This window comes from Myotis yumanensis, unplaced genomic scaffold, assembly GCF_028538775.1.
Source record: "Myotis yumanensis isolate MYYU_CA2020_CCGP unplaced genomic scaffold, mMyoYum1.0.hap1 SCAF_18, whole genome shotgun sequence".
In the NCBI taxonomy this organism is placed as follows: Eukaryota; Metazoa; Chordata; class Mammalia; order Chiroptera; family Vespertilionidae; genus Myotis; species Myotis yumanensis.
The window spans coordinates 8,351,382-8,376,812 of NW_027223769.1; the positions used below are offsets into that span (position 1 = coordinate 8,351,382).

General features: G+C 51.8%; 3 protein-coding genes and 1 long non-coding RNA gene across 8 annotated transcripts; 2 read left to right on the forward strand and 2 right to left on the reverse strand.

Moving 5' to 3' along the window:
• Nucleotides 1–382: 382 nt before the first annotated feature.
• Nucleotides 383–2,136, reverse strand: TMEM147 (transmembrane protein 147). Its single transcript, XM_070398586.1, has 7 exons — nucleotides 1,963–2,136; nucleotides 1,823–1,892; nucleotides 1,320–1,379; nucleotides 1,098–1,234; nucleotides 876–960; nucleotides 665–786; nucleotides 383–581 (listed from the first exon to the last, which is right to left on the reverse strand). The coding sequence occupies exons 1-7, from the start codon at nucleotides 2,037–2,039 to the stop codon at nucleotides 458–460; spliced, it is 675 nt and encodes a 224-aa protein (XP_070254687.1). The 5' UTR covers nucleotides 2,040–2,136; the 3' UTR covers nucleotides 383–457.
• A 52-nt stretch (nucleotides 2,137–2,188) lies between these two features.
• LOC138997134 (uncharacterized) lies at nucleotides 2,189–16,683 on the forward strand. 5 transcript variants are annotated; one of them, XR_011468902.1, is made up of 7 exons: nucleotides 2,189–2,380; nucleotides 2,586–2,701; nucleotides 3,296–3,437; nucleotides 4,252–4,607; nucleotides 4,928–5,052; nucleotides 10,912–11,017; nucleotides 14,602–16,683. It is a non-coding gene; the product is annotated as an uncharacterized lncRNA (long non-coding RNA). The 5 variants fall into 5 exon arrangements; XR_011468904.1 differs by lacking the exons at nucleotides 10,912–11,017; nucleotides 14,602–16,683 and adding an exon at nucleotides 8,216–9,444 and having other exon boundaries at nucleotides 2,191–2,380; XR_011468903.1 differs by lacking the exons at nucleotides 10,912–11,017; nucleotides 14,602–16,683 and adding an exon at nucleotides 7,629–8,191 and having other exon boundaries at nucleotides 2,191–2,380.
• On the reverse strand, nucleotides 2,196–12,043 carry GAPDHS (glyceraldehyde-3-phosphate dehydrogenase, spermatogenic). Its single transcript, XM_070398585.1, has 12 exons — nucleotides 11,977–12,043; nucleotides 9,613–9,647; nucleotides 9,419–9,558; nucleotides 8,507–8,603; nucleotides 8,241–8,347; nucleotides 5,195–5,285; nucleotides 4,983–5,101; nucleotides 4,493–4,574; nucleotides 4,034–4,185; nucleotides 3,712–3,874; nucleotides 2,583–2,680; nucleotides 2,196–2,502 (listed from the first exon to the last, which is right to left on the reverse strand). Exons 1-12 carry the CDS (start codon nucleotides 12,041–12,043, stop codon nucleotides 2,430–2,432), a joined length of 1,224 nt encoding a protein of 407 aa, XP_070254686.1. The 3' UTR covers nucleotides 2,196–2,429.
• Nucleotides 16,684–17,065: 382 nt separating the features above from the next.
• On the forward strand, nucleotides 17,066–21,675 carry SBSN (suprabasin). The gene is made up of 4 exons (XM_070398583.1): nucleotides 17,066–18,975; nucleotides 20,389–20,454; nucleotides 20,563–20,607; nucleotides 21,495–21,675. The coding sequence occupies exons 1-4, from the start codon at nucleotides 17,113–17,115 to the stop codon at nucleotides 21,516–21,518; spliced, it is 1,998 nt and encodes a 665-aa protein (XP_070254684.1). The 5' UTR covers nucleotides 17,066–17,112; the 3' UTR covers nucleotides 21,519–21,675.
• The last annotated feature ends 3,756 nt before the right edge of the window (nucleotides 21,676–25,431 follow it).

Sequence of the window (25,431 nt, forward strand, 5' to 3'; positions counted from 1 at the left end):
TGAGACTGGGTTTCAGATAGATCCCCCTGGCTGCCATATAAAGGGTGGATCAAAGGAGATTAGGGACAGGGGTCTCGGAGGTGACCAGTGAGGGAAGGGCCCATATGGTAGAGGGCCAGGTTAAGGCTGTGAGAAGTCCCCAAGAACTTTGGATTCCAGCTTCCTTCTATCGCCTGTTCTCTAATTTGCCACTGCTCAAATATTATATACTTCAAGCCCTTCAGTCTACTCTGGAAAAACAAAGAGCTGAGGAACGGCTATAGGAACACAGGACAAATCAGAGCCAGGCTGTCTACCTGGCTCCAAAGCCAGAACAAGGGCCTCTGGGACACAGGTGAGTGTGGTATTGGCAGACAACTCCAGAGAGAGATGTAGGCGGAAACAACTTCCCAAATACTGTTTAATTCACTAAAACCTGGAGACAAGGAAAAGGTATGTGAATGCCTGGGACCCAAGCCTAGGAGTGCACGTTGACAACAGCGACATACAAGGCCAGGGTGCTGAGGGCCAGGAGCCCTGTCACTACTGCTCGGGCCAGAAGTGCTGTCCAGCTGCCCAAGGAACAAAGGTGGACGAAGGTCCTGTGGGGAAACATCACAATGAAAGAAGGAAAACAGATCATCCAGCCCCTTTTGGACCCATCCTTGAATCCCACCCAACTCACTCCATGACAAAGGCCTTATAGACGCTGAGAAACATCAGCAGGACGACAGCTGGCCGGAAAGTGTGGTACAGATCGTAGCGTGTTATCATCCACACCTGGGCAGATGCAACGATGTAATGGACCTGAAGGGAGGCAGGAAGTCAGGGCCAAGTATTGGGGAGAAGTACTGCCACCAACAGAAGGGTGTGTATGGGACAGTAGCACTGCCTACCAGACTAATGTTGGAATCAATGCTCATCTGGATGTATTTCCAGTCAAATTCAATGCCCCGGGCTCCAACCCAGAGGGGGATGCAACTGAAAAAGGCAAAGGGAAGGATTCTCCAGTACCCAGAAACCCTCAGCACCCAGAACCTGAGCCCCCACCCTCCAGAACCTCTCTGAAACCCAGGTGTCCTTTCTCAGGAATCTGGGCTTCAGGCTGCTGCACACACCGGGACATAATGAGCTCTGCAGTGGCCCAGCCCAGGGCAGCAACCATAATCTTGTACTCCCCTTTGCCGGCGTTCCGAGACATGACAAGGTTGAGGCCTACTAGGTCTGCCACATCCACGCTGGCCTTCATGAACTCCTGCGGGTCGGGTTAAGGCTCGAGTAAGTACAGATGCCAGGGGGCCTTACTTCTGCACTCCCTCCCCCTTCCTTGCCCCACTCACCCCAATGAAGTCATAGATGCCGCCTTCCCAGGTGGGAAAGAAAGTGGCCAGGAACAACATCTGAGAACAGAAAACAGAGGTCACCTCAAGATGTGGGAAGTTAGTGTGTGCGTGGTTCTGGGGTTCCCATATGGAGAGGGCCCACCAGATGAGGGGGCAAGATGCCAGGACCCGTGGAGATGTAGGGAAGAGGCCTGGAAGCTTTTCTGTGGTGATCACAGGGTCAGACCTGGAGGTGCTGGGCTGGCGGCCACCAGCAGCATTTGCAGCACCCGGTGGTGGTTAGTGGTTCTTAACCATACAAACCCCCTTCACACCATATAACCGAGTTTCTCAATCTTACAAAATTAGCTATGCAAGAGCTGCTGGAGGCGTCTCCTCAGGTCCCACCCTTCCAAGGCCATCTTCTATGGGGAAGGCTGAGGACCACCCCGCGCCTTCGGGCAGGGCGGAGCGCTGGTCTGCGAGCGTGGGGCCAGACGAGCGGCTGTGGGCGCCCTCACCTTGCACAGCTGCACGAAGAGGTAGGTGACCCCAGCCTGGACGCACTTCCAGAAGGCATTGTACTCGGACCTGCAGGAGCGGGCGGTGAGGGCTCGCCCGGCCCGCGCCCCCGCCCCGCCCCGCGGCCGCCCGCACTCACAGGCCGCTGCACTTGTAGGTGATGAAGTAGGGGAAGTAGGCCAGCGCGAAGCAGTTCCCGAAGTGAAACAAGGTCATGGCGCCGCCCCCGTCCGCCGCAGCGCAGGTCCCTACCTCGTCCTCCAGACGCCTGAGCCCGCGCCGGGCGCCCCGGCCTCCGCCGCGGCCCGCGCGGCCTTCTGGGAGCGGAGTCCAGGGCGCGGGCGCATGACGTCACGAGCTGCGCCCGAGCGGGCCGGTCTCCCCACGGGGAGTCGGCGCCCAGGGGAGGCGCCCGGCCCTCGCGCGTCAGCCGCGGGAGGAAGTGGGGCCTGGCCCCGGGAGCGGCGCAGAGACACGGGCCGGCTGTGAGCACGCAGTGTTTATTTCACCCGCGGCCCACGGGCGGCCGCGCGCCGGGCGCCTCCCCTCTGCGGGAGGTAGAGGTTCTGGGCAGGGAGCACAGGGGAGTGGAGGGGCCGTCGCACTTCACTTGTCTCGGCTGAACATGTACCGGAGGAGGTCCACCACCCGGTGGCTGTAGCCGTATTCATTGTCGTACCTGGGGAGGGCGTAGAGGGTCAGGGGGTCCCTCCCCGTTACCCCCAGCTCCCCGCGTTCTCTGACCCCTGCCCTCCGTACCAGGAAATGAGCTTCACGAAATTGTCGTTGAGCGCGATGCCGGCTTTAGCATCGAAGACGGAAGAGTGGGTATCGCCGATAAAGTCCGTAGAGACAACCTGGGTGCCAGAATTTCTGAGGTAAGTTTGGGTCGCAGAGCAGAGACCTCCAGGAGGCCAGGTTCTGACTCAGGCATATTGGCTGTGCATTCGTCTACGATATCTGATGGAGCCCTACTGTGTCCAGGCTGTGGGGATGGGATATGAAGAAGGCACCTGGGGGCTTTGCTGGTGGGGGACTGGCCAATGAACACAGACCACGAACACCCTGATGCTGCACCAATAAATATCATTTCCTGGGGATAATAAAGGCACTTGGAACGGGCTGGCACAGAGGCCCCAGGTGGAGGCACAAGGCTGGATCTGGCTGACTCAGGCCCTCAGCAGATCTGAGGTAGGAGGAGCTGCAGCGCAGAGGCGGAGGGTTGGGCCATGGTGTGGTGGAAGGCCACAGGAAGGTTTTCTGCAGGGGGGAGGGAGGGAGGGTGTGATCTGATTTCATGAAAACAAGAGGTCCTGGTGGCTGTGTGAGGGTGGCCTTGCAAGGAGCTAAACCAGGGAGACAGCACCAGAGATGGTACTACTGGGAGCACAGGGACAGTGACATCTGTTTTTCACAGGGAAGGTACCTGCCCATGGCCTGCCCTGAGCAAGTGTATATTTTGTCTTGTTCAGGAAGCATGTATGGAGCATCTGCTGTGTGCCAGGCCCTGAGAAGATGGCTGGAGCTATGCAAGTGAAAAGATAGTCCCCAGATCCTTGCCTTCTTGGAGTGCACGTGCTAGCAGGACCAGCAGTGACTGAAATGGCATTTCAGGTGAAGAAAGGGGCCACAAAAAGAACACCTTGCTGAGGAGGGAGGGAGGCTGAGGTAAAGAATTGGAGGAGGTGAGGACAGATACATGGCCACTTGGGGGAAAAGTTTTCCAGACCAAAGGAGCAGCAAGTGCGTAGATTCTGAGGCAGGAGATCTGACTCTCCCAGCCCTGCAGTTCCTATCTTGATACGTTGGGAGCAGCTCCTTGGCAAGTGGGAAGTCACGGTCTCTCCCCAGAGGGTTCCTCCCAGGGTCTCTTCTCCTCAGTCCCTACCTCATCCTCTGTGTAGGCAAGTATACCAGCCATTGGCCCCTTGGCTGCTGCTTTTATGGCATCCTTGATGGCCGAGTATGTGGTCGGCCGGGCGAGGCGGCAGGTCAGGTCCACGACAGACACGTCTGGGGTTGGTACCCGGAACGCCATTCCTGTCAGCTTCCTGGACAGTCCCACATCGAGGTGGAAGTCAGAACCCAAGGACTTCTCCATCTACCCCCTCACCTCCACCTTCCTCTTATTAGATACCTCAAGGATTGGGGCCCGTCTGCTCTTCCCAGGGTGTGCCTCCCACCCTGGTTGCAGCTTTCTGCCCTCATACCCTTTGAGGTCTGGGATGACTTTGCCCACGGCCTTGGCAGCCCCTGTAGAGGCTGGGATGATGTTCTGGTGAGCTCCTCGTCCGTCTCGCCAGGCCTTCTTGGATGGCCCATCCACTGTCTTCTGGGTGGCCGTGTAGGAATGGACTGTGGTCTTGGGGAAGAAGCGGGCTGAGGTGAGGCCTTCCTGCTCCTAAGTTCCTGTGCCTCTTTGTTTTAGGTCTGAAGTGATGAGCCAGGTGTGGAGGTTGTGGGGCCACCACAGACCACTGGAGGGGCACCTGCAAGCTGGGGTTCAGCCTTGCCGAGAGTTACACAGAATTTTAAAAGACTCTACCACTGGCGGGCCTTTCCTCTTGAAACCAGTCTCTTTCTATTAAAGTCACACACTAAGCAAATCCTGAGAGGAAGCGGTACAGGTTCCCTGCCATCCATCCTGCCCAGCCCTCTCCCCAACTCACCATCAGTCCTTCCACAATCCCGAATCGCTCATGAACGACCTTGGCAAGGGGAGCCAGGCAGTTGGTGGTGCAGGATGCATTGCTGAAACAGCCCGGTATGCAAGGGAACTGTGAGGTGAGTGTCAGAGCCACCTTCCACCCTTACCTCATTTTGGGGAGATGCTCAGAGGCTTGGATTTGTGAAAAGTCAGGATGGGGATGAGAAAGATCATTGGGGATGCCTTTAGACTGAAGGAGGCACTGGAGGTGCAGCTGGGGGAAGCTCCCCAAGCATATTCTCCAGAAGTTGTGCATTTTTAACAGGTCCAGGGGGGATGTTAACATGGTGGCTGTTAAGACTTTGGGAGGGAGAAGCAGATGGGGATGTGAAAGAAGCACCAGTGGGAGTGGCGGTTGGGGGAGGGGGAGGCTGAGTCTGATCCCTTCCCATCACAGGCTGGCATGTTCTCTGGACATCACCCACCCACTTCTGGATGTTGCTGCCCGTTACCTGACAACTTTCATGGAATCAGGATTATAGTCCTTTTCATTCACCCCCATGACAAACATGGGTGCATCTGGTGAGGGTGCGCTGATGACCACACGTAAGGCACCTGCCTGGATGTGGTTCTAGGGAAGGAGGAAGGAGCACTGGTGTCATGAATTGAGATGCTTTGAGTGTCACACCCCCTGGCCAGCCCTGCCCACTTCTCCCCCACTTACGGAAGCTTCCTCTTGGGACAGGTACACTCCTGTGGACTCCACTACAAAAGGGCTTCCGACAGACTTCCAGGGGATCTCTTTGGGCTGCTTGCTATGGAGAGGTGGCAGGGCTGTGTATCAGCCTCCCTTGCATGGCCTTGCCTTCATAGTCCCTGGCCTTTACTGTTTGAAAGGCTGACGAGACACCTTCCCACCTGGACTGTAACCATCTGTTCTTCCCACCCCACACATACCTAGTTATCCCAGGTGGATTTGACCCTGCTAGTCTTGCCTGTTGGCATCTTGCTGAGGAGGGAGGCTGAGGTAAAGAATTGGAGGAGGTGAGGACAGATATATGGCCACTTGGGGGAAAAGCTTTCCAGACCAAGTGCAAAGATTCTGAGGCAGGAGATCTGACTCCCAGCCCTGCAGTTCCTATCTTGATACATTTCGAGCAGCTCTTGTGGGCCACTTACCTTGACTGCCCATCCTCTGCTATGCCCCAGTATATACAAGGTGCCACCTCCCCTACTCAGGCTTATTCACTCTCTGTCTCCAGGGGACCACCCCTGACTACTGCCAACCAGGTCAGGCCCTTTCTATGCCTAGAATGTAGACTCCAGAAGGGCGAGGCCTACTGCACTGCTTCTGATTCCCTGCCCTCACAACCTCACCATGGCCCTCTTTGCCTCTTGTCTCTAGCACTCAGCTTCTGCAACTGGGAGCCTACTACCAGAGGCTGAGCAAGTCTCTGAAGACAGGAACTCCTGGGAGCAATGCGGGGGAGGGGTGTAACTGTAGCCTCAGGCTACCCTGGGGTCAGCAGTGGTTAGTGTTTTACATCAGAAAGGTCAAGGCCTTTTTGGTTTCCACTTTTATAAATTTATATTTTTACTTGATAGTTTATCTAAGTTTGCATTTGAAACAAACATTGCTGTTTTCTACTTGGTTTGTATATGAGTCTTCTTCACAGGACTTATCACAACTGCAGTATTTGCTTTTGTGATTTTTTGTTAGCATCTGTCTCATCTTTTAGACCGCTTTGTGGCAAAAGGGTTGTGTCTGTTTCCTTTGTCATTGAGCCTGCTCCCTCCAAAGGGGTTCAGACAGTGTTTGTAGGGTTATTTTTTATTAGCCATCCTACACATGTTTACTGAACACCTGCCACGTGCCCATGTTCTAAGTGCTTTGCCTTCACTGAATCATTTAACCCTTATACCCTGAGGGTTAAATGCCTTATTGGCATTTTGTAGAGAAGCCAGGGCAGAGGTGAAGGGGTAGGAGAGAGAGCTGGCTGGAAGTATAGGCAGGCTGGTCCTAGGATCTGTACTGGCTGCATACCAGATTAAAGGAACAAATGAGTAGCTTCCTCTCCCTGGGCCACCACGCATGGTTCTCTTTTCCTGGTCATCTGCTCTGTCAGGTCACACTTTTCATCATTTGGCTCAATTACCTCTTCTCTGAGGCCCCCCATCTCCTGCCTTCTCATGTGGGGAGGGAGGGTAACTCAAACTCCTCTGCAACAGTTGTTAAGTTAGCACCTCAGGAGACCCCGGCCCTTTTCCCTAGACTGTCGGGCCCTGCCTTCCTGCCCAGGGTCTTGTTTTGAGGAGTCCATTCATTCATTCTTCAAGGAAGTTGTGAGTTTACCCAGAGCCAGGACCTGCACTATAGGTGCCAAAGCAATAGTGGTGACAAACTGACAGGATTCTTCCTGCAAGGAGGCCTTGTGGGAAAATGCCCTTCGCAGTGCTCCCCACATGCCTGTTAACTTGGGCTGTGCTGCCTGCCATCGATCTGATCCCCATCCCCATCAGTTACATGAAGAAACAGGCTCAAGGAAATTCACTTCCTCAGTCCAAGGTCGCCTGTCTAGAAAGGGTGGAGCAGGGTAAAGTACACACAAAAGCAACATCACTTTTGTGCCTGGAAAACACCCACAGTGCAGTGACAGAGTGGGGTGGTGGGAGGAATAACCACTGCAGTGACCTGACAAGGCAGAACCTGAGTAGGGGTCCACAATGGGGGAGAATGCTGCAAGTGGCAGGGATGACGGTGCCCAGGTTGAAGGAGAGGACATGGTATGACCTCTGTGCCGGAATTGTTTTTGGTTATGATTTCAAACTTGGGTCAAGAAGCTTCTCTCACTGATGTTCCAGTCCCCACCTCCATCCCCTCCTTCCCAACCCTGACCACCTAACCACAAGCCGTCCTTGTCCCTCTTTTATTCACCCTCCCTACACCCCAGTAAATGAGAGGGGCTGGGAGTGGACCTGCTGGGAGGAGCGCTGGGAAGGCTTGTGAGCATGCAAGCACAAGTGTATGTCAAATCGGGGCCAGCAGTGGCCAATAATTTACATTAGAAATATGAAGTAGACTATTTTCCATTTTATAAATTTTTAGTTTTCTTGATGTCTTTGGAGCATATTAAACATCTAATGCTTTTGATTTGCAGATTCTGGACATATCTTTAAATGGAGGAAAATTAACATCAATGAGAACTATGTGAAATGGGGCCAAGAGGTGGATGGCCAGTGTGGCTGAGGTTATATTAGAAGGCTCAGGCGTAGGGCTCATAGTGCTTGCGGGGCCCTATCAGGAGCTGGGATTTTATTTGTGGGGTGACGGGAGGGTTTAAGTAGGGGAGTAACAGCCTAGTTGACATTTTAAAAAGGCCTCTGTGGTTGCTGTGTAAGAACCGAGTAGAAGCACTTGGCTATATGTCAATGTCGCTTCGTGGGAAGGGAGATGAATAGGTTTGCGGGTTGATGGAGAATCAAGAGGTGAGTTTTAGACATGTTGAATTGATATGCCTGTGCGAAAACTTGTAAATGTGCATTAAATCAAAAGTATTCCTGAGTATAGTGGGGCATCTTTCTAAGTTAGTGCTTCCTAACCATTTTAGCAGTCACAGACTTCTCTGAGACCCCCCCTCTTCCAACCAGTACTGCGAGACATACATGCTGAGGGGTTATGAATCCCAAGGAGAGGCTGGGATCCCATTCATGTCATCTTTACACCCTCTCCATTAATGTGTTGCAGGCATGCATCAGACAGCTGCCCTTACCACTGGAAGACACTGATCTCCTGTTTATCCACAACCAGCCGTCCATTCTTGTATTCCACAGTCCCCTTGTATCGGCCATGGGTGGAGTCATACTTAAACATGTACACCTGTGGGAGACAGAATGGCTCCTGATCATGGGGGTGGCAGGGGTGGGGGAGCAAGCATCCCTAAGGAATCCCTGCCTTGGTGAAGGTTTCATATTGCACCTGAGAACCTCCCAGAGAGCACCCCTGAACCCCCGATCCTACCCTTTACCTGCTACTCACCATGTATTCCGGGTCAATGAATGGATCATTCACTGCCACCACCTTAACGCCTTTCTGCATGCAGGCTCGCAGCACCAGGCGACCGATACGTCCAAATCTGTCCAGGACAGGGGTTGTGGGGTTGTCTTCAGAATCCTCAGCCAGCAGGCAGAGGAGGGGACAGGAAAGAAGGGGATAGCAGGAGGCTTCTCAAGGGGACTGGGTCGGACGACTTGATCTCAGGGAAGAAGGCAACCGACGCTTTGCAGGCAGCTATTATCTTGCTCATGATCTCACCAGCTTAACTGATTTGCCTGCTTCCTCACCCATCCATTCTTTACCCCATTCCTAATCGTGTAGTTGGATGGATCTTGAAGAACTTCAGGCCCGATTACGTCTCTTGGCCTGAAAGCCTCTACAGCTCTATCAGTAAAACTAGATCCAAATTCCTTACCAAGGCTTACGAGGCCTGTCTGCTTTCCACCACTCTCCTACCTCTTCTGCCTTGCTTGCTCCACACCAGCACTGAATTCCTGCCTGTCCTTTGCATACTGTGCTGCCACCTGTGCCCCCGAGCCATTGCTTGCTGCACAGCTGCCACTCAGGCCTCACTCCAGTGTCACCTCCAGAGGTCTTTCCTGACACCCCAGCTAACACTGGCCTCTCCAGTCTTACTATACTTCGCACTGTTCATTCACACATCACCAAACCAAATGTTCCTTATTTGATTGTTGTTTTCCCACCAGAATGTGAGCTCTCTTAGGGGGCAAAGCCCTGTCTACTCCACGCCCCCCCCCCCCCCCCCCCCCATTCTCCAAGGTGGACAGAATGAAAGCATTGATGGTGTGAAATGTGGAGATGCCCTATTCAGTAACTGGAGGAATGCCTGGGCCCTATGGCTTCAGGAAGGCTCAGAGGCCAGGGCTGACTCACCCATTGATGCCAACAGTCAGTTCCCGAACCACAGGAACCTTCTGAGGTGGAGGAGGTGGTGGAGGTGGAGGAGGTGGAGGAGGTGGGGCTTCCTCCTTGATAGGCTCTGGCTCTGGTTCTGGTTCTGGCTCTGCCACTGGCTCTGGGTCTGGCTCTGGGTCTGGCTCTGGGTCTGGCTCTGGCTCTGGCTCAACTTTGGGTGGTGGTGGTGGTGGTGGTGGTCTGGTTACTGTTGGAAGGAGTGGGGGTGGCAATGAACTGCACCATCACAGTGAGAGAAAATGAGCTGTGTTTCCCAAACCTACCTGATCCACAAAATGAACAGAGGATGGGCTTGCTTTAAAATATCAATGCCAGGGCCCCTTCCCTGGTGATTCTAATTCAGTGGGTACCGTGTATCTTTAACAGTTGCTTGGCATGACACTCTGAGTCAGTTTCCTCCTTTCTAAAATGGAGATAATAGTACTCAGAGGGTCACTGTGAGGATTAAATGAAGTAATAATATATGTAGCGCTTATGACAATAGTCTGGGAACATTCCGCATACATTAGTATTTCAAAGGCCCTTTCCCAAATGGTCTGATAATTCATGTAGCCCACTCGTCCCCAAACTGTTCTGATAAGCATCATCCAGAAAGTGCCTCCTAGGGAAATCTGACTCAGTTGGTCTGTTCTGAGGCTCAAGTGTTTCTACGGAGCACTTCAGGTGATTCTTACCCTCAGAGAAGTTTAGGAAATACAGATATACCAGAACATGAAACAAATGGAGATCTTTATCAGCTTCCGGCTCTCTAAACATACTCCCACTCCCTTACTGCATATTTGAACATCTGTGCTTGGAGGTGTGCCATCTGAGCTCCAGGTGAAGACTTGAGAGGAGGGGAGATGTGGAGAGAGCAGTCAGGATCTGCCTGGCAGAGGGCTTCATACTGGGGATCAGGCACGGTTGTCATCCCTGCCTCAGCTACTTGGCATCTGGCCTTGTGCAAGTTAATGAACCTTTCTGACTTGTTTCCTGTCATCACATCTGACCCTCTCCTTGGGGGCTTTTGGGAGGACTCAGATCTCAAGGTCCAGTAGTGCTGATTTAAATACAGGGGAGGAAGTCTGATACTACCTATTCATGAGGAAAGGGAGAGAGAAGGGGATGGAGAGGCCCGAGGATGAAGGTGGGAGATGGCTTTGGCACTACTAGAATCAAAAGCACCTGGGAGGAGGTGTGACTAGGAGCTAGGGGCCAGCTGTCCTGTTGTCTCCCTGACCTCTCTGGCTGCCACAGACCTTGTGGCCTGAGGCTGGGCTGTGGGTGTTTGCAGTTAGTACAAGTTCATAAAAGTATTAGTCTTTATTGGTGGCAGAGGCCCTGTGATTATTGGTGACCTTAGGATGTTTGCATTCCTTGGGGTTCTGTTCCTGCTATAACAGGAGATTTGTCCATCTGGATTAAGAGTAGGGATGAATCTACTCTACCTAAACTCTCCCAACTTCCCTCAGCCTTCCCCTCCATTCTAGGCGTGCGGTACCGGGGCTGGAGAAAAGCTGCTGCACTGAGCGGGAGGAGCCCAGCGGAGCTTCTTCCGTAGGTGAAACACTGTCACAGGTGCGCTCTCCCAGTTACGGTGACGCCAGGTGCTGTGCTGAGCTCCAGTTCTTGGGCTCAGAATCCTGTGAGACAGGTGCTACAAATCCACTTGACAAAGGGAAAACCGAGGCCCGAGGGCACAGAGCCGGGCACCTGCAGCAGGCAGCGGGTTCCGGGCCACGCCCAGCCCCTTGGGGAGGAGCTTCCTGGCTGTTTCTCACCCCCACTCCCCCACAGTCAGTGAGGAGGCCCGGAGGGAACGGGTGGCCTCCCGAAGACCTGGGTTCGTTGGGTTGGCGTGTGTGTCCGCACGCGCGCACTTCCGACTGGGTCAAGTAGGGCTGCCCAGTGGCCGCGAGCGGGACTCCGAGTCCCAACTCTACGATTCCAGTGAGAGACCCACGGGAAGCGGTTTGCGCTCTTTGACAAGCGGACGGTACATACGCTGACCTCGCTATGTGGTTGCGAGGCTTCAGTAAGTGCCCGCTTGTGAAGCGCTGGGCACAGCCCCGGGAGGGGAAGTATCCTCGCTGAGTGCAACACAGGGAGGGAGCCCACCAACTCCCCGCGGCCCTTCCGCCCTGGGCGACGGGAGCGTCAGTTTTAGGTGAAACCTCCCTCGCCGAGCTTCTCAACCCAGCGGCTGTCCTCAGAGATGCCCCCTCCAACTCGGCCCCAGGTTCCGTCCCGGCCCCTGCTTCTATCCTTCTACCACGCGCGCGAGAGGCGCCCAGCCCATCCTCCCTCCCACTATCGCCATGAAAACCACTTGGCAGCAAACTCTGGTGGCCGACTGGGGAGGGGTGGCTGGAGGGTGGAGGAAAGCGGCCCGGATGGTAGAGCCCGTCGGCCAGAGCGCGCCTTCTGACCCTCTTTTGCGGACGCTCTATGAAGGGGGCTCCGACCCAGCGGGCGCTGTACCCCCCTCCTCCCCCCCGCCCCCAACCTCCCCCAGCGGGCTCCGCCTCCTCCCTCACCGGGGCATGGCTGTCGTAGCAGCTGGACCACGGTGACATTGGTGAGGACGATGTCGCGCTTCCGCATGGCCTCCTAAAATTTCATGGCCTGGCTGCCCAGGGACTCGCCGCGATGTTACTGCAACGCGGGGCGCGGGGCTAGTGGGGCACCAGTTTTCTGCCGTGACGTCACAGTCCAGTGATGTCACAGAGGCGGTGGCGCAAAGGGCCCATCCCATCCCAGGGGAGGTGTGCTGTCTACACACTGTGCACCACCATTCCAATGCCACCGCTGGCGTCTAGAATGGAATCCAACTTTTTACACTGGTCCTCAAAGCCCTTCGCTCTCCCTAAGCACACTGGCTCCCTGCTGTTCCTTGACATACACCCCGTTCCCCATAGTTACCCCAGCTGTTCCTTTATGCCTGGAAGCTCTGCGGAGGCCTCCCCTCAGCTGGCTGCCTCTTGGTTTCCCTCAGGTGTTGCCCTTTATTTTTATTTATTAAAAAAAAAACATGTTTTTATTGATTTTAGAGAGAAAGGAAAGGAGAGGGAGAGAGAGAAATATCAATAGGTTGTCTTGCACACATCCCTACAGGGCATCAAGCCCACAACCTGGGCATGTGCCCTGACAGGGAATCAAACCAGTGACTTTTTGGTGCACTGGATGATGCTCAACCAACTGAGCCACACTGGCCAGGGGTCAGGGCAGGTGTTACCCTTTAAAAGAGATCCTCCTGACTCCCCATCTAAAGTTCTCTTCTTTCTCAGTCACTACCTCCCATCAGCCTCACCCCCTCAATGTACCCACGCTTTAGGAAGCCTGTCTAACTTCCCATCCTAGGTTAGATGTTCCAATGTCTAAAACTACTCAAAGGTTATGCTATTCTTTTATTTTATTTTCCTCATGTTGTAATGTACCCTGTCACAGAAGGATGCCTCAAGAAGTCGAATTAAACCTCAAACTGATTGTCAAACTGCAGTGGGAAGGCCAGGGAGGGTTGGGGGACAGGAGGGAGGGGAGTAAGAGATCAACCGAAGGACTTGTATGCATCTATATAAGCATAACTAATGGACATAAGACACTGGGGGGTAAGGGAGGGCAGGGGTTTGTCAAGGGTAGGGGGGGGTAAAAAGGGCACTTATGTAATACCCTTTGTAATACTTTTAGCAAAAAAAAAAAAAAAAAAAAAGAAGTCGAATTAAAAAGTCACATTTATTGCAATCCGGGACTATGAGGGGCCATTCCCCAAATCTCATAGTAACAAGATGGTCACGCAAAAAGCAGTTTAAACAGCATGTTATAAACACATTATCTAGAGCCCTTGGGTAACCTTGGTTTATCTAAATTACAGTTTTGGGTCTAGAGCCCTCTGACCTTGGGATAACTGTGCTGTCCTTCCCAGGTGAAGGAAAAATGTGCTTTCTAAGACCAGTATGACCACAACCCATGGGATATTCACATTACAATCAATAAGGCATTTAATTGAATGGGATGATTTATATAATTCAGAAAATCAAAATAACCTGTCCATTGTTAAAGCAAATAGGTACATAAGCCAAACAGCAGGGTTAAAGGTAAACTATAATTTCCACCTGAGATGGTTGCTACCATACTTCACTCACAGCAGATGTCTCTAAACCCCTTTCTTTTCCTTGTGGCTTTTCATGTAGTTCAGCTGTTCTCAACCTGTGGGTTGCGACCCCTTTGGCGGTCGAACGACCCTTTCACAGGGGTCGCCTAAGACCATCCTGCATATCATATTTACATTACGATTCAGAACAGTAGCACCATTACAGTTATGAAGTAGCAACAAAAACAATTTTATGGTTGGGTCACAACATGAGGAACTGTATTTAAAGGGCCAGAAGGTTGAGAACCACTGAATTGTAGTTTGTCATGACCTAGTTATGATTACTTGTTCATTGTCTCCCACAAGGCATGCATTCTTGTTTATTTTGTTCATCCCTGGGCCTCCAGCACCTAGAACTGTGCCTGGCACAAAGCAAGCTTCCACAAACGTTTGGGGAAGAACACATGGACAGATGGTCCCCTTCCCCTAAAGCACTGTGGGTGGGGGCTTGCTTGCACATCTGTGACTCACAGGCAGGCACCTGCAGGGCCAGTTGACACACAACTGTGACCAAGACTTAGGGGTGTGGGGGTTGGAGCCAGGAAAGAGTCACCATCCCAGAAAGAGGTGTGGAAACAAGAAGGGGCACAATGATATGACCTCTTCCCCAACCCTCCATGGGAAAGCAACTGCCGTGGGATAGGGTGAGGGTGAGACCTTCCTTCTTGGATGGCCCGGGAGAGGAGGAAATGAAACTACTAAATTGCCTGTACATACGGATAGGGAGACCTCAATAAAAAAAGATAGTGATTAAACAAAGGGGGGACGAACTTTACATGTATGATCAAGAGGGGTGGAAAGACCATACAAATAAAACCAGGACTGAAAAGGGACTGATTTTGTACAACTTTACAATAATAAATATGAAACGCTGATGAAATTAAAATATTTCTTAGAGAATATAAAGGATCAAAATTGGTACAAAAAGAAATGGCAGATCTGAGTAGGTCAATAACAAGAGACAAAGAGTTAAGATCCCAAAGTCTGATTCAGATCCTGATTTTTTTTTCAGATCCTGATTTTATGACAAGATCTGCCAGAGTATCAGGAACAAGTATTTGCCAGACTATAGGAAATGTTGCAGATCCTAACCAGAGCTGGAAAGCCTGCAGCAGCTCCTGTGCAGAGAGGCTCCGGGCAGGGTGCATGTTCAGAGGCCCTGTGGATTGGCATGCACACTGTGTACTTTCATGGCAAACTTCTTGGGAGTTCTTTGGGGGAGCTGTGATGGCTCCATGACTGAAAGCTCCACCCCTCACTCTAGGAAAGCAACACAGCCATGTAGCCCAAATCAGCAGAGGATGGCAGGCCAGCCTCACAGAGATAGATGCCAAAATCCAAACCAAATAGTGGCCAATGGGCATGGAGCACTGAGGAGGGGGCCTGAGGCTGACAGAAGATGGTAGGGTAGGGCAGAGAGAGGGGTGGAAAGAGAAATGGAGAAACCCCACCTGTCAATCTCAGGGAGGATTAGGATTCTGGAGCTCCCCACCCAGCAATCTTCTGGCATGGGAAACTCCCTCATTTAGGCACTGGACAGAAAAGCCACACCTGAGGTTGCCCAGGGATTTGGCTTTGTTCCTGGAGCGTGAAACTTGGAAACATACGATGAACTCAAGCATGGAGAGGTGGTACAATTAGTCACCCTCTATAGGCAGAGCACAGAGAAGGCAGAAGCTCCTGGGCCTCTGGGTCTCGGATGCCTGGTTCCGGATAGAGCCAAGTGTCCAGGATCTGGGGTGGAACCCTGGGTCTACCAAGGGAAGTGGGCCGTGTTGTCCTTGTTTGAGCAAAGCCCCAAAACACTTGCAGATTCTCACCACACCTGGGCACCCACACACATAACTCTGCCACCCCCACTTGCTCACACCCTGCACATTCCTTCCTGCCTGGCCTTCCCACTTGCAATCCCACCTCCACCCCCTTTCTCAGTCTCTCCCCTTGGCACAAAAACCCAAATATCTTACACCCCTTCACCCAACTGTACCCACCCACTGGCTCTTGTCTTTCTGGTCTCTGCCTCCCTCTAAACTGGCTCCAGATAGATATTCTGCCACAGATCTGCAAACCACTACCTGCCCTTCCTCCTGATGCCTCTCTTCACACTTAGGCCACCTCTTAGCAGTTTCTTCCTCCAACCCATGCTGCCATGTCAACACTTGGGGCTTCAGGTTGGGACTTATGAGTCTCCAGGGGGAGGAGGTCAGGAAGAATGAGTTCCTGGCCCCCAGCCCAGGTTCTGGCTGACAGTCTCCTGCTGTTCTGGGTCTCCAGCCCCTCCCCATGGCTGCCTCAACCGGCTTTTCAGGAGGCACTGCGTCCTGTCCCAGCTCATGGCAATCAGCCCCCTGCCCTTGCCCAAGGGCTGGGAGGCAGGAGGCTTGGGTTCTGTGATGAGAATGTGATCCTGGCTCCAAAATCTGCAACCCTTCCCAAGGGACCCTAGGCTACTCTGGGGACCCAGGCACCCTTCCCCCCCCAGCACCCTCTGAGACTCAGACTTAGGCCTATCCTTCCCTTGGCTTCTTCTAATCCATCCATTTGTCCAATTTATAAATATCTACTGAACTCCAGGCAATGTTCTAGACGTTGGGGATATAGCAGTAACTAACACAGACAAAGGCCCTGTCCTCTGGATGTTTATAATCTGATAGGAGGGACAGACAATAAAAAAGGTAGTTTTGGATCAATTAAGTGTTATAAAAACCAAAGGATGATATTACAGAGTATAACTGGGGGATGGCCAGGAAAGTTTTTTGAGAAGGTAATATTTGAGCCAAAAACAGAATGAGGAGGAATCTGCCATGTGAAGATCTAAGAACTGATACCAGACAGAATAGCAAGGGAAAAGGCCATAAAGCAGCAATGAGCTTGGTGTGTTTCAGGACTAGGGAGAACAAGGACAAAGGCCATACGGCAGGAATGAACTTGGTGTTTTTGAAGGCCAGGGAGAAGTCCTGTGTGGCTGAAGTGTAGTAAATTGTGTGTGTGTGTGTGTGTGTGAGGAGTGGGTCAACAAGAACAATAAGAACAAGGTCTGATGATTTCCTCATCTCCCTGAAAGTGCTCACCTCCCCCTGACTGTACCTCTTATCTTTCTAGAATCTCAATGCTGGAAGCTGGATCCTTGATCCCCAGAGAGGAGTGAAGAAGCTGAGGAACCAGAAATGGGGGGTTATTGAAGGTGGGGTTGGGAGAGCGGAGGCCTGGCTAGTGGGTGAGGAATGAAAAGAGGAGGTAGTTGGAAGGCAGACATCTAGGCTCTGGGGTGGAGGGCCTGACGGGGCAGGGAGCAAAGATGCCATGTGAGTATTCTTCATTCATGACTCACCTTCTCTTCCTCCTCCTCTTCATTGCTCAACCTCAAATCTCCCTGGGAAATACCTCCTTGACTGGAGACCAAGTCAGTGCCTCACGGGGGTAATTGAGTCATGAGGGGTGGAGAAGAGGGAGGGAAGCAGAAGATAAATAGCAGCTTGGCTTCGCTGGTTCCTCTCTGCATCCTTCCCACCCTCCCAACAATATGCATCTTGCCAGTTTGATCAGTTCCTGCTCCCTCCTACTGCTTTTGGGGGCCCTGCCTGGATGGGCAGCCAGTGATGACCCCATTGAGAAGGTCATTGAAGGGATCAACCGAGGGCTGAGCAATGCAGAGAGAGAGGTGGGCAAGGCCCTGGAAGGCATCAATAATGGCATCACTCAAGCTGGAAGGGAAGTGGAGAAAGTTTTTAATGGACTTAGCAACATGGGGAGCCAGGCCGGCAAGGAGCTGGACAAGGACATCCAGGGGCTCAACCACGGCTTGGACAAGGTAGCCCATGGTACCAACAATGGCGTCGGACAAGCAGGAAAGGAAGCAGAGAAGTTTATCCATGGGGTCAACAACGCTGCTGGACAGGTTGGGAAGGAGGCAGACAAAGTGATTCAGGGGGTCCATCATGGGGTCAACCAAGCGGGAAGTGAGGCAGGGAGATTTGGCCAGGGGATCCACCATGCCGCTGGGCAGGCTGGGAACGAGGCAGGGAGATTTGGCCAGGGGATCCACCATGCCGCTGGGCAGGCTGGGAACGAGGCAGGGAGGTTTGGCCAGGGGGTTCATCATGGGATTGGTGAGGCCTGGAAGGAGACTGAGAAGTTTGGCCAGGGGGTCCACCATGCCGCTGGGCAGGCTGGAAACGAGGCAGGGAGGTTTGGCCAGGGGATCCACCATGCCGCTGGGCAGGCTGGGAACGAGGCAGGGAGGTTTGGCCAGGGGATCCACCATGCCGCTGGGCAGGCTGGAAACGAGGCAGGGAGGTTTGGCCAGGGGGTTCATCATGGGATTGGTCAGGCCTGGAATGAAGCAGACAAGTTTGGCCAGGGGGTCCACCATGCCGCTGGGCAGGCTGGGAACGAGGCAGGGAGGTTTGGCCAGGGGGTCCACCATGCCACGGGGCAGGCTGGGAACGAGGCAGGGAGGTTTGGCCAGGGGGTCCACCATGCCGCTGGGCAGGCTGGGAACGAGGCAGGGAGGTTTGGCCAGGGGGTCCACCATGCCGCTGGGCAGGCTGGGAACGAGGCAGGGAGGTTTGGCCAGGGGGTTCATCATGGGATTGGTGAGGCCTGGAAGGAGACTGAGAAGTTTGGCCAGGGGTTCCACCATGCCGCTGGGCAGGCTGGGAACGAGGCAGAAAAGTTTGGCCAGGGGGTTCATCATGGGATTGGTGAGGCCTGGAAGGAGACTGAGAAGTTTGGCCAGGGGGTCCACCATGCTATTGGGCAGGCTGGGAAAGGAGGAGACAAAATAGTCCAAGGGGTCCATCATGGGGGTAACCAGGCTGGGAAGGAGATGGGGTGGTTTGGGCAGGATGCTCATTATGCCACAGGACAGGCTGAAAAGGAGGGAGACAAAATAGTCCAAGGTGTCCATCCTGGGGTCAACCAGGCAGGGAAGGAGGTGGAACAGTTTGGCCATGGGGTCCGCCATGAGGTTAATGAGGCTTGGAAGGAGGCAGAGAAGTTTGGTCAGGGGGTCCACCATGCAGCAGGGCAGGCTGGGAAAGAGGGGGACAAAGTGGTCGAAGGGGTCCACAATGGAGTCAACCAGGCTGGGAAGGAGGTGGATCATTTTGGCCAGGGAGTTCACCATGCCGTTGAACAGGCCGGAAAGGAGGCAGACAAAGTAGTCCACGGGGTCTACGATGGGGTCAACCAGGCCGGGAAGGAGGCAGAGAAATTTGGCCAAGGGGTCAACCACGCTGCTGGCCAGGCTGGAAAGGAAGCGGAGAAACTTGGCCAAGGTGTCCACCATGCTGCTGGCCAGGCCGGGAAGGAGGTGGACAGGTTGCAGCAGAATGCTCATTATGGGGTCAACCAAGACGGCAAGGAGGCCAACCAGCTGCTGAATGTAGGTGAACAGGGGAGGGGAAATGGGGAGAAGGGGTCTGGGGGAGGGAGAGGTTAAACTAATACATTTGGGGAGCCCAGGTAGCCTTCATGTGGTGAAAGAAGCTTAGGCAGCTATATAACCGTGCCCTCCTTCCTCTCCTTCTCTACAAAGGAGCTGGTGGTCAGATGGTCAGATGGATCAAGCCGTCTTATCTGCAAAGCTTTAAACCAGATAGTGTGAATGTGACCCAGCCCCGCCTCCGGGAGCTGCCCTCCTAGTTGAGGAGGACTGGAGGGAGGAACACGAAGCCTCTCCTGGGGAACAGGAATCAATTACTGAGCCAGCATCTGTGACTGTGGGAGCATATGAGTATTGAGAAAGGGCAGAATATCTGAGAGTGAACATGAGGAATAGCTTTGGAGATAAGCCTTTTTTTGTTTAATTTTCATAATGAGCCTTTGAGGTTGTCAGGGTGAGGAGGCTGTCTTGACTCCCTGATTCTCAGATGAGAGAACTGGAGCTCAGTGAGGTTTAAGGGGATTTGCCAGGGTCCTGTGGCTAGCACACATCTTCGGCAAATCACAGGCCCGGGTTCTTCCTCTTCTTCACATGCCTCATCAGAATAGGTCTCCTGGAGGGTTTCTGATCCCCATTTAGGTAGAGGGAACAGTTACTGGAGGACAGGAGAGGCAAGCAGCACTACGCATAGCTGAACAGGCACCAAGGAAGGAGCTTGGCAATAGAAGGCAGACTCCTGCCTGCCTCAATTCTCCACTCTAATCTCCATGAGGAGGCTTTGGGATACTATCTTGAGGGACTGGCCCAGGCCTCAAAGCCTATAACCACATTGGCTTCCAGGCAGGGAGCCAGGGATGTAGGTGGGGAGGAAGGGTCTATGTGGAAAGCATGCATGGTAGGCTCTGAGACAGACAGCAGGATTCACCATGTAGAGACCAGGAGAGGGAGGTTTGTGATACGGCTCCAGCCCGGCAGCAGCAGCAGAGTGGCACTGCTGAGTATCTGGGGCTAGGATTGAAGATAGGGATCAACCTGAGTTAGGGATCAGGCTCAAGTGTGTGTAAAGGGGGTAGAGTTGAGGTCAAGGCTGAGGTTAACTATGGTCTTGGTATTTGTGTGGGTCTTCTGGGTTCCCTTTCTAGTCAGGCCACTTCTCAGGGACTGAAAGCATCTCATTAACTAAAATAAAAGGGAATGAGGGGGAAGAGTAGTCAGTAGGGGCAGACATCCTTACTGGCTTTTCTTCCCATCTCTTACAGAATTACCACAGCAACAAGGCTTTTGGGTTTCTTTTTGGACAGTGAGGGATAGTGGGTTAGTCACCCTAGGGGGCAGCAGGTAACTGGGGAAAAGGAACTTGGGAGACCCTCAAGGATTGAGGGGTTGTAATGATGGTCTGGGCTTTGTCAACAGGGCGGTCACCCAGGCGGATCCACCGGCCATCACGGAGGGGGCGCAACCACAACATTAACATCTGGAGTAAGTCTCACGAGCAAAGCATAGACTTGGAAGTGGGGGAATGGAGGCCCTCCCGAGATGGTGCTGGGGTGGATGATGGGCACTGACCCTCTTGTCCTTGAATTCCAGGCTTCGGTCAACAAGCCCTTCATCAACTTTCCAGCTCTATGGAGGGTAAGTGCCCACATGGTTTTAGATTTCTGCTCTCCGTCTTGGGAGATGTTTGTACATTGCCCTTCCCATTGCCTGCTCATAGACAACTTCACTGTGGACAGACTCTCAGCCTTTCAGAGACTATGCAACCCATTTCCCAGCCCTGCTTGTCCCTTTCTTCACCTGCTCCTTACCCTTTGCATCCTGCTTTTATCTCTTGGGTGTTTTTCATTCCCACTGAAGCAAACACAAGCTGGCAGAAAAGACCTCCAGTGGCACATGTGCATCTTTGAGCCAGGGAGAGAGGGGTGGCTGGAACCATCCCCTCCATGTGCCTACCATCTCTCCTCATCATGTCCTCTGTGACTCCCTCCCTACCTCAACCTACTGTAAACACCCCTGCCATGCATCCCTGCTGTCTTCCAGCAATATGCTGGGTGGTGGGGACTGTAGCTCTGTCCTTTCCCTGAATAAAGACTCCCATGGGATCCTCATCCAAAGTAAAGTCCTAGCTGTACTCTTTGGATTGAGTATCTCAGCTGCCTGAGGCTGGGCGAAAGGGTAAGGGTGTGTAACAGCTCTTTAGACTGCTCCTGGAACCCAAAGGCACACCTTGCTTATTCCAGGGCTATGGGGTGGCAGGGGATTCTCTGAGGCAAAGCAGACAAGGCTTCTCAGTTCTTATAGAGTCCCCCCTCTTGGCATCTCTGCCCTGGAGTACTGGCTCCCTGTTCTTTCTCAATCTAGGTGCTACCTTCCTTAAGATATTCTCAAGAACATAGGCAATTACTGGGCCAAAGTAGCCAGTCTCCCTCTCATTTCTCTAGGGAAGAATATGAGGGCAAAGGTCTCACTGTCCTTATGACTGCATACCCTGCATTCACTCCCTATCTCCTTCTCTCTTCCAGAGCGTCGCCAACATCATTCCCTAAACTGATGCACTGGCCTTGCTGAGCAGACTGGCTTTCCTGTTGGCATATCAGCTGAAATGACTTGGAGGAGCTAGGGATGGGGGGCGGGTAGATTTCGGGAGTCCCTTGAGGGAACTGTACTGAGATTTGTGAATAAATATGACACAACATACCCTCATTATGGTCCACATGCTTCCTAAGGAGGGATGTGAGGGGAGGCTTGTCTTTTCTCTTCTTGCTTCTATTCTGAGAGCTGGGGGTCTGATGGACAGGACAGGTTGAGCTGGAGATTTCAGGCTGATCAGATCTAAGAAGGCGGTTATAGAGACAAACCGAGTTCCATTAGTGTGCAAGGTTCGTGGTCAGCACTGGGAGGAGCATCATGAAGGAAAGTCACTTCAGGCCAGTAGTGGGGGCGGAAACACCAGGGAGGAGATGGCAGAAGCCATCTCAGCATCCTCATTCAGGGGATGTTGCGCCAAAGGAATAACAATGATTACTTGGACTTATTATGCAGTTTAGGCCTGCTAGGCTCCCTGACGGGTGCTTTACATGCATGACATCACTGAAGTCTCCCAACCAGTTAGGTAAGAGGTATTGTTATTGCCCCATTTTATTGAGAAGCATGTAGAGGCTTGCACAGGTTAAGAACATGACTAGAATTTGGAGGGAGAAACAGCCTAACAGCTACAAGGGATATTCTAAACAAAGAGGTCTTCCCTTGTTTGGCATCAGTAGCTATGGGAATCGATGAATAGGAGAGAGGATAGACATGCATTTGGGAGGTCCCCTCTCTGGGAGGAAGGCCAAAGGCTCAGGGGAAAGGCACACTGATGGCAGGAGGGAGAGCTTCTTCACAGAGGCAGGAATGGTGACGGAGGAGGCCCAGCTTTCAGATCTGTGATGACCAAAGCCTGTGGAGTCATCATAGAGCTACTACCTACTGAGCACTTACTGTGGTGAGTGCTCATGCTCTGTAACCATTTAAACTTCCCCCAACCCAAAGGCATAAGTCCTCTTATGATCCCCATTGTATGGATGAGGAAACTGAGGCTCAGAGGGGCAGAGCACTTGCCCTGGGTAGGCCATGAGAAAGCAGCAGGCCTTCCTATTGCCAGAACCTGCTGGGAGACCTGCATTCCAATCAGGATCCTGTGCCTCCACAGGGGCCATTAATTTTCTCCTCTATAAAGCAGGGATGCTTGCCTGCAGAAGAGGACTATAAACATGGCTTCCAGCATCAAAATTCCATCAATGGTGGGACCAAAAGAAAAAAAAAAAAAAGAGAGACAGTGTTCTGCCTTGTAATTTACAGGCTTCCTGAGGAGACAAGGCATAGAAACAGAATATGAAAACAAATGCAAGGCAATGCAGCAGTAAGAACAAATAACACACCAGGGAGGGTGTGCACGATAAAGGTGATGTTCCTCACACTTTATATTGAAAATATTTCTAATTTAGCACAAAGATGAAGAACTTTAGAGTGGACACCTGCATACCCACTATTTAGATTTTACCACTAACATTTTTCTATGCTTGCTTTATCACACATCCATCAATCACACACATCTCTCCATCTAGGCATCTATCAATACATTTTTTATGCATTTCAAAGTAAATTTCAGACATCTATTTCCTGAATTTTTTAAAAGAGAAGCATTCATTCATAGCACACATTACTGAAAGACTACTCTGTGCTGGACATTGTTTCATATGGACTGGAGGACTCCCTTCTGAAAAGGGAATACTCAAGGGAATCATCCTGTCATAAAGTAAAAACTTGCACTGATTTTATTTGTATGCACATTATCTTGCTGAATATATTTGCCAAAGAGGTATGGGATAAATCATTATGTACTGGGAGCCAACCCTGGGAGGCTTCTGGAAAAGAAGATCGCAGCTGGTTTTGAAGAGTAAAAGGAGCATGGCACATTCTTGCCTTGAGGCCTTGCATGCTGTTCACTCTGCTAGGAATATTCTCTATACGCTCCCCCCTTTTAAATTAAAGTATAGTTGACCGTTTGCAACACCATGAATGGACCTGACCTAGAGGGCATTATGCTAAGTGAAATAAGTCAGAGAAGAACAAATACCATAAGACTTCAATACATGTGGAATCCAAAAAGCAAAACAAATGAACAAACAAAACAGAAACACACATAGGTACAAAGGACAAATTGATAGCTGCCAGAGGAGAGAGGGGTGGGGGCATAGGTGAAAAAGGTGAAGGAGAATTAGAGGTAAAAACCTCCATGTCCCTTTTGTCCCCTATGTTAGTTCCTCCTCACTCTTTAGGCCTCAGCTACCTTGACCACACAATCTGAACAGAAGACCACCTTTGTTATTCTTTCTCATGGTACACTGATTTTTTTCTTCATAGCACATATGACAATTTGTAGTTACATAGAGGGTGTCCCCCCAAAATGTGTACACAAACTTTGAATAATTATAAAGGCAATGTTTATCAAAATACATTTCATTTTCAAAATTGAGCAATCAGCTGTTTCAATATATATGTTTTTTTGGGGGGGGGGGACACCCTGTATTTACTTATTTCATACCCATTTTCCCTCTAGACTAAGAGGTTTAAAAGGAAAGGTCAGGCTAGGCACACATGGCTGGCAACTGGTAGAGGGAAGGCTTGAGCAGACTTGGGAAAGGCCTTGGAATAAGTGCGAGCAAGAATGAGGCACCTGAGACAGGTAGGTGGAGCCAGGCTGGGGAGTAACAAAGACAGGAGGTGCGAGTTTCTGCAGATGTGGAAGAACAAGGAGAGGAGTTTGGGCGGGACCGGACAGCCATCTTTATTGGGTGCTTACTATGTCTATGCTAAGCACTTACATACACGATTCATTCCAGCCTCACAACCTCTCATGAGGCTGGTACCATGATTAACCCCTCACAGATGATAAAGTTCAGGTCCAGGGAAGGGAGAGAGTTGCCTGAGGCCACCCAGCTAGTAAGTGGTGATGGCGGGCTCTCTTCAAGACCACTTCCCTGCTGGTGACCTCTGCTAGTGAGGTGGCATGCTTCCCTGGGACCCTTGGGGAGTGGGCTGCTTCAAAGTAAGTCCTCTTTAAAAATAAGTTTCTATATTTGGCTCTTTCAGGAAGTGCATGTGTATGTCTCAAAATTAAACAACTGTCAAGAAAGCATTACAACAATGGTAACACGCCCAACATATATTGAGTGCTCCTGTGTGCCGGACACTGCTCTATGCTCTTTGCATTATTACCTCATTTAACCCTCACATTCACCTCTCTTACAGATAAGGAAATGGCTATACAGATGATTAAAATTGCTATACAGATGGCTAGTAAGTGGTGGACCTAGAATTTCAACCTAGACTCCAGGACAGACACTGTGGAAGAGATGAGCCAGTAGGTGCTAGTTTGAGGCCTAGGACCCCCTAGGAGGGAGCAGAAACACTGTCCAGACCCAAGGCCTCCTCTCCTCTCTATACTTGAGTTCAACCTCCAAACCTGCCCCCTCAAGCCCCTTCCCTGATCTCTGTACTCCTCTCTCCCCACAACAGTCTGTTCCCCAGGGGAGCCCCGTTCACACCCAAGTCAGATCACAGCCTTCCTCCGTTCCAAGCCCTCAGCTGGTTCCATCTCAGTCAGATAAAAGTCAAAGTCTTCACAATGGTTACTTTTTCACAAAATATATAAAGAACGCATACACCAAACAAGCAATCCGATTAAAAAATGGGCAGAGGACTTGAACAGACACCTCTCCCAAGAAGACATACAAATGCCCCACAGATATACAAAAAGATGCTCAACGTCAGTAGCTATTAGGAAGATGAAAATCAAAACTGCAATGAGATACCACCTTGTGCCTGTTAGAATGGCTATTATCACCAAGACAGGTAATAATGAGTGTGGGAGAGGTTGTGGAGAAAAGGGAACCCTCATTCACTGCTGGTGGGAAT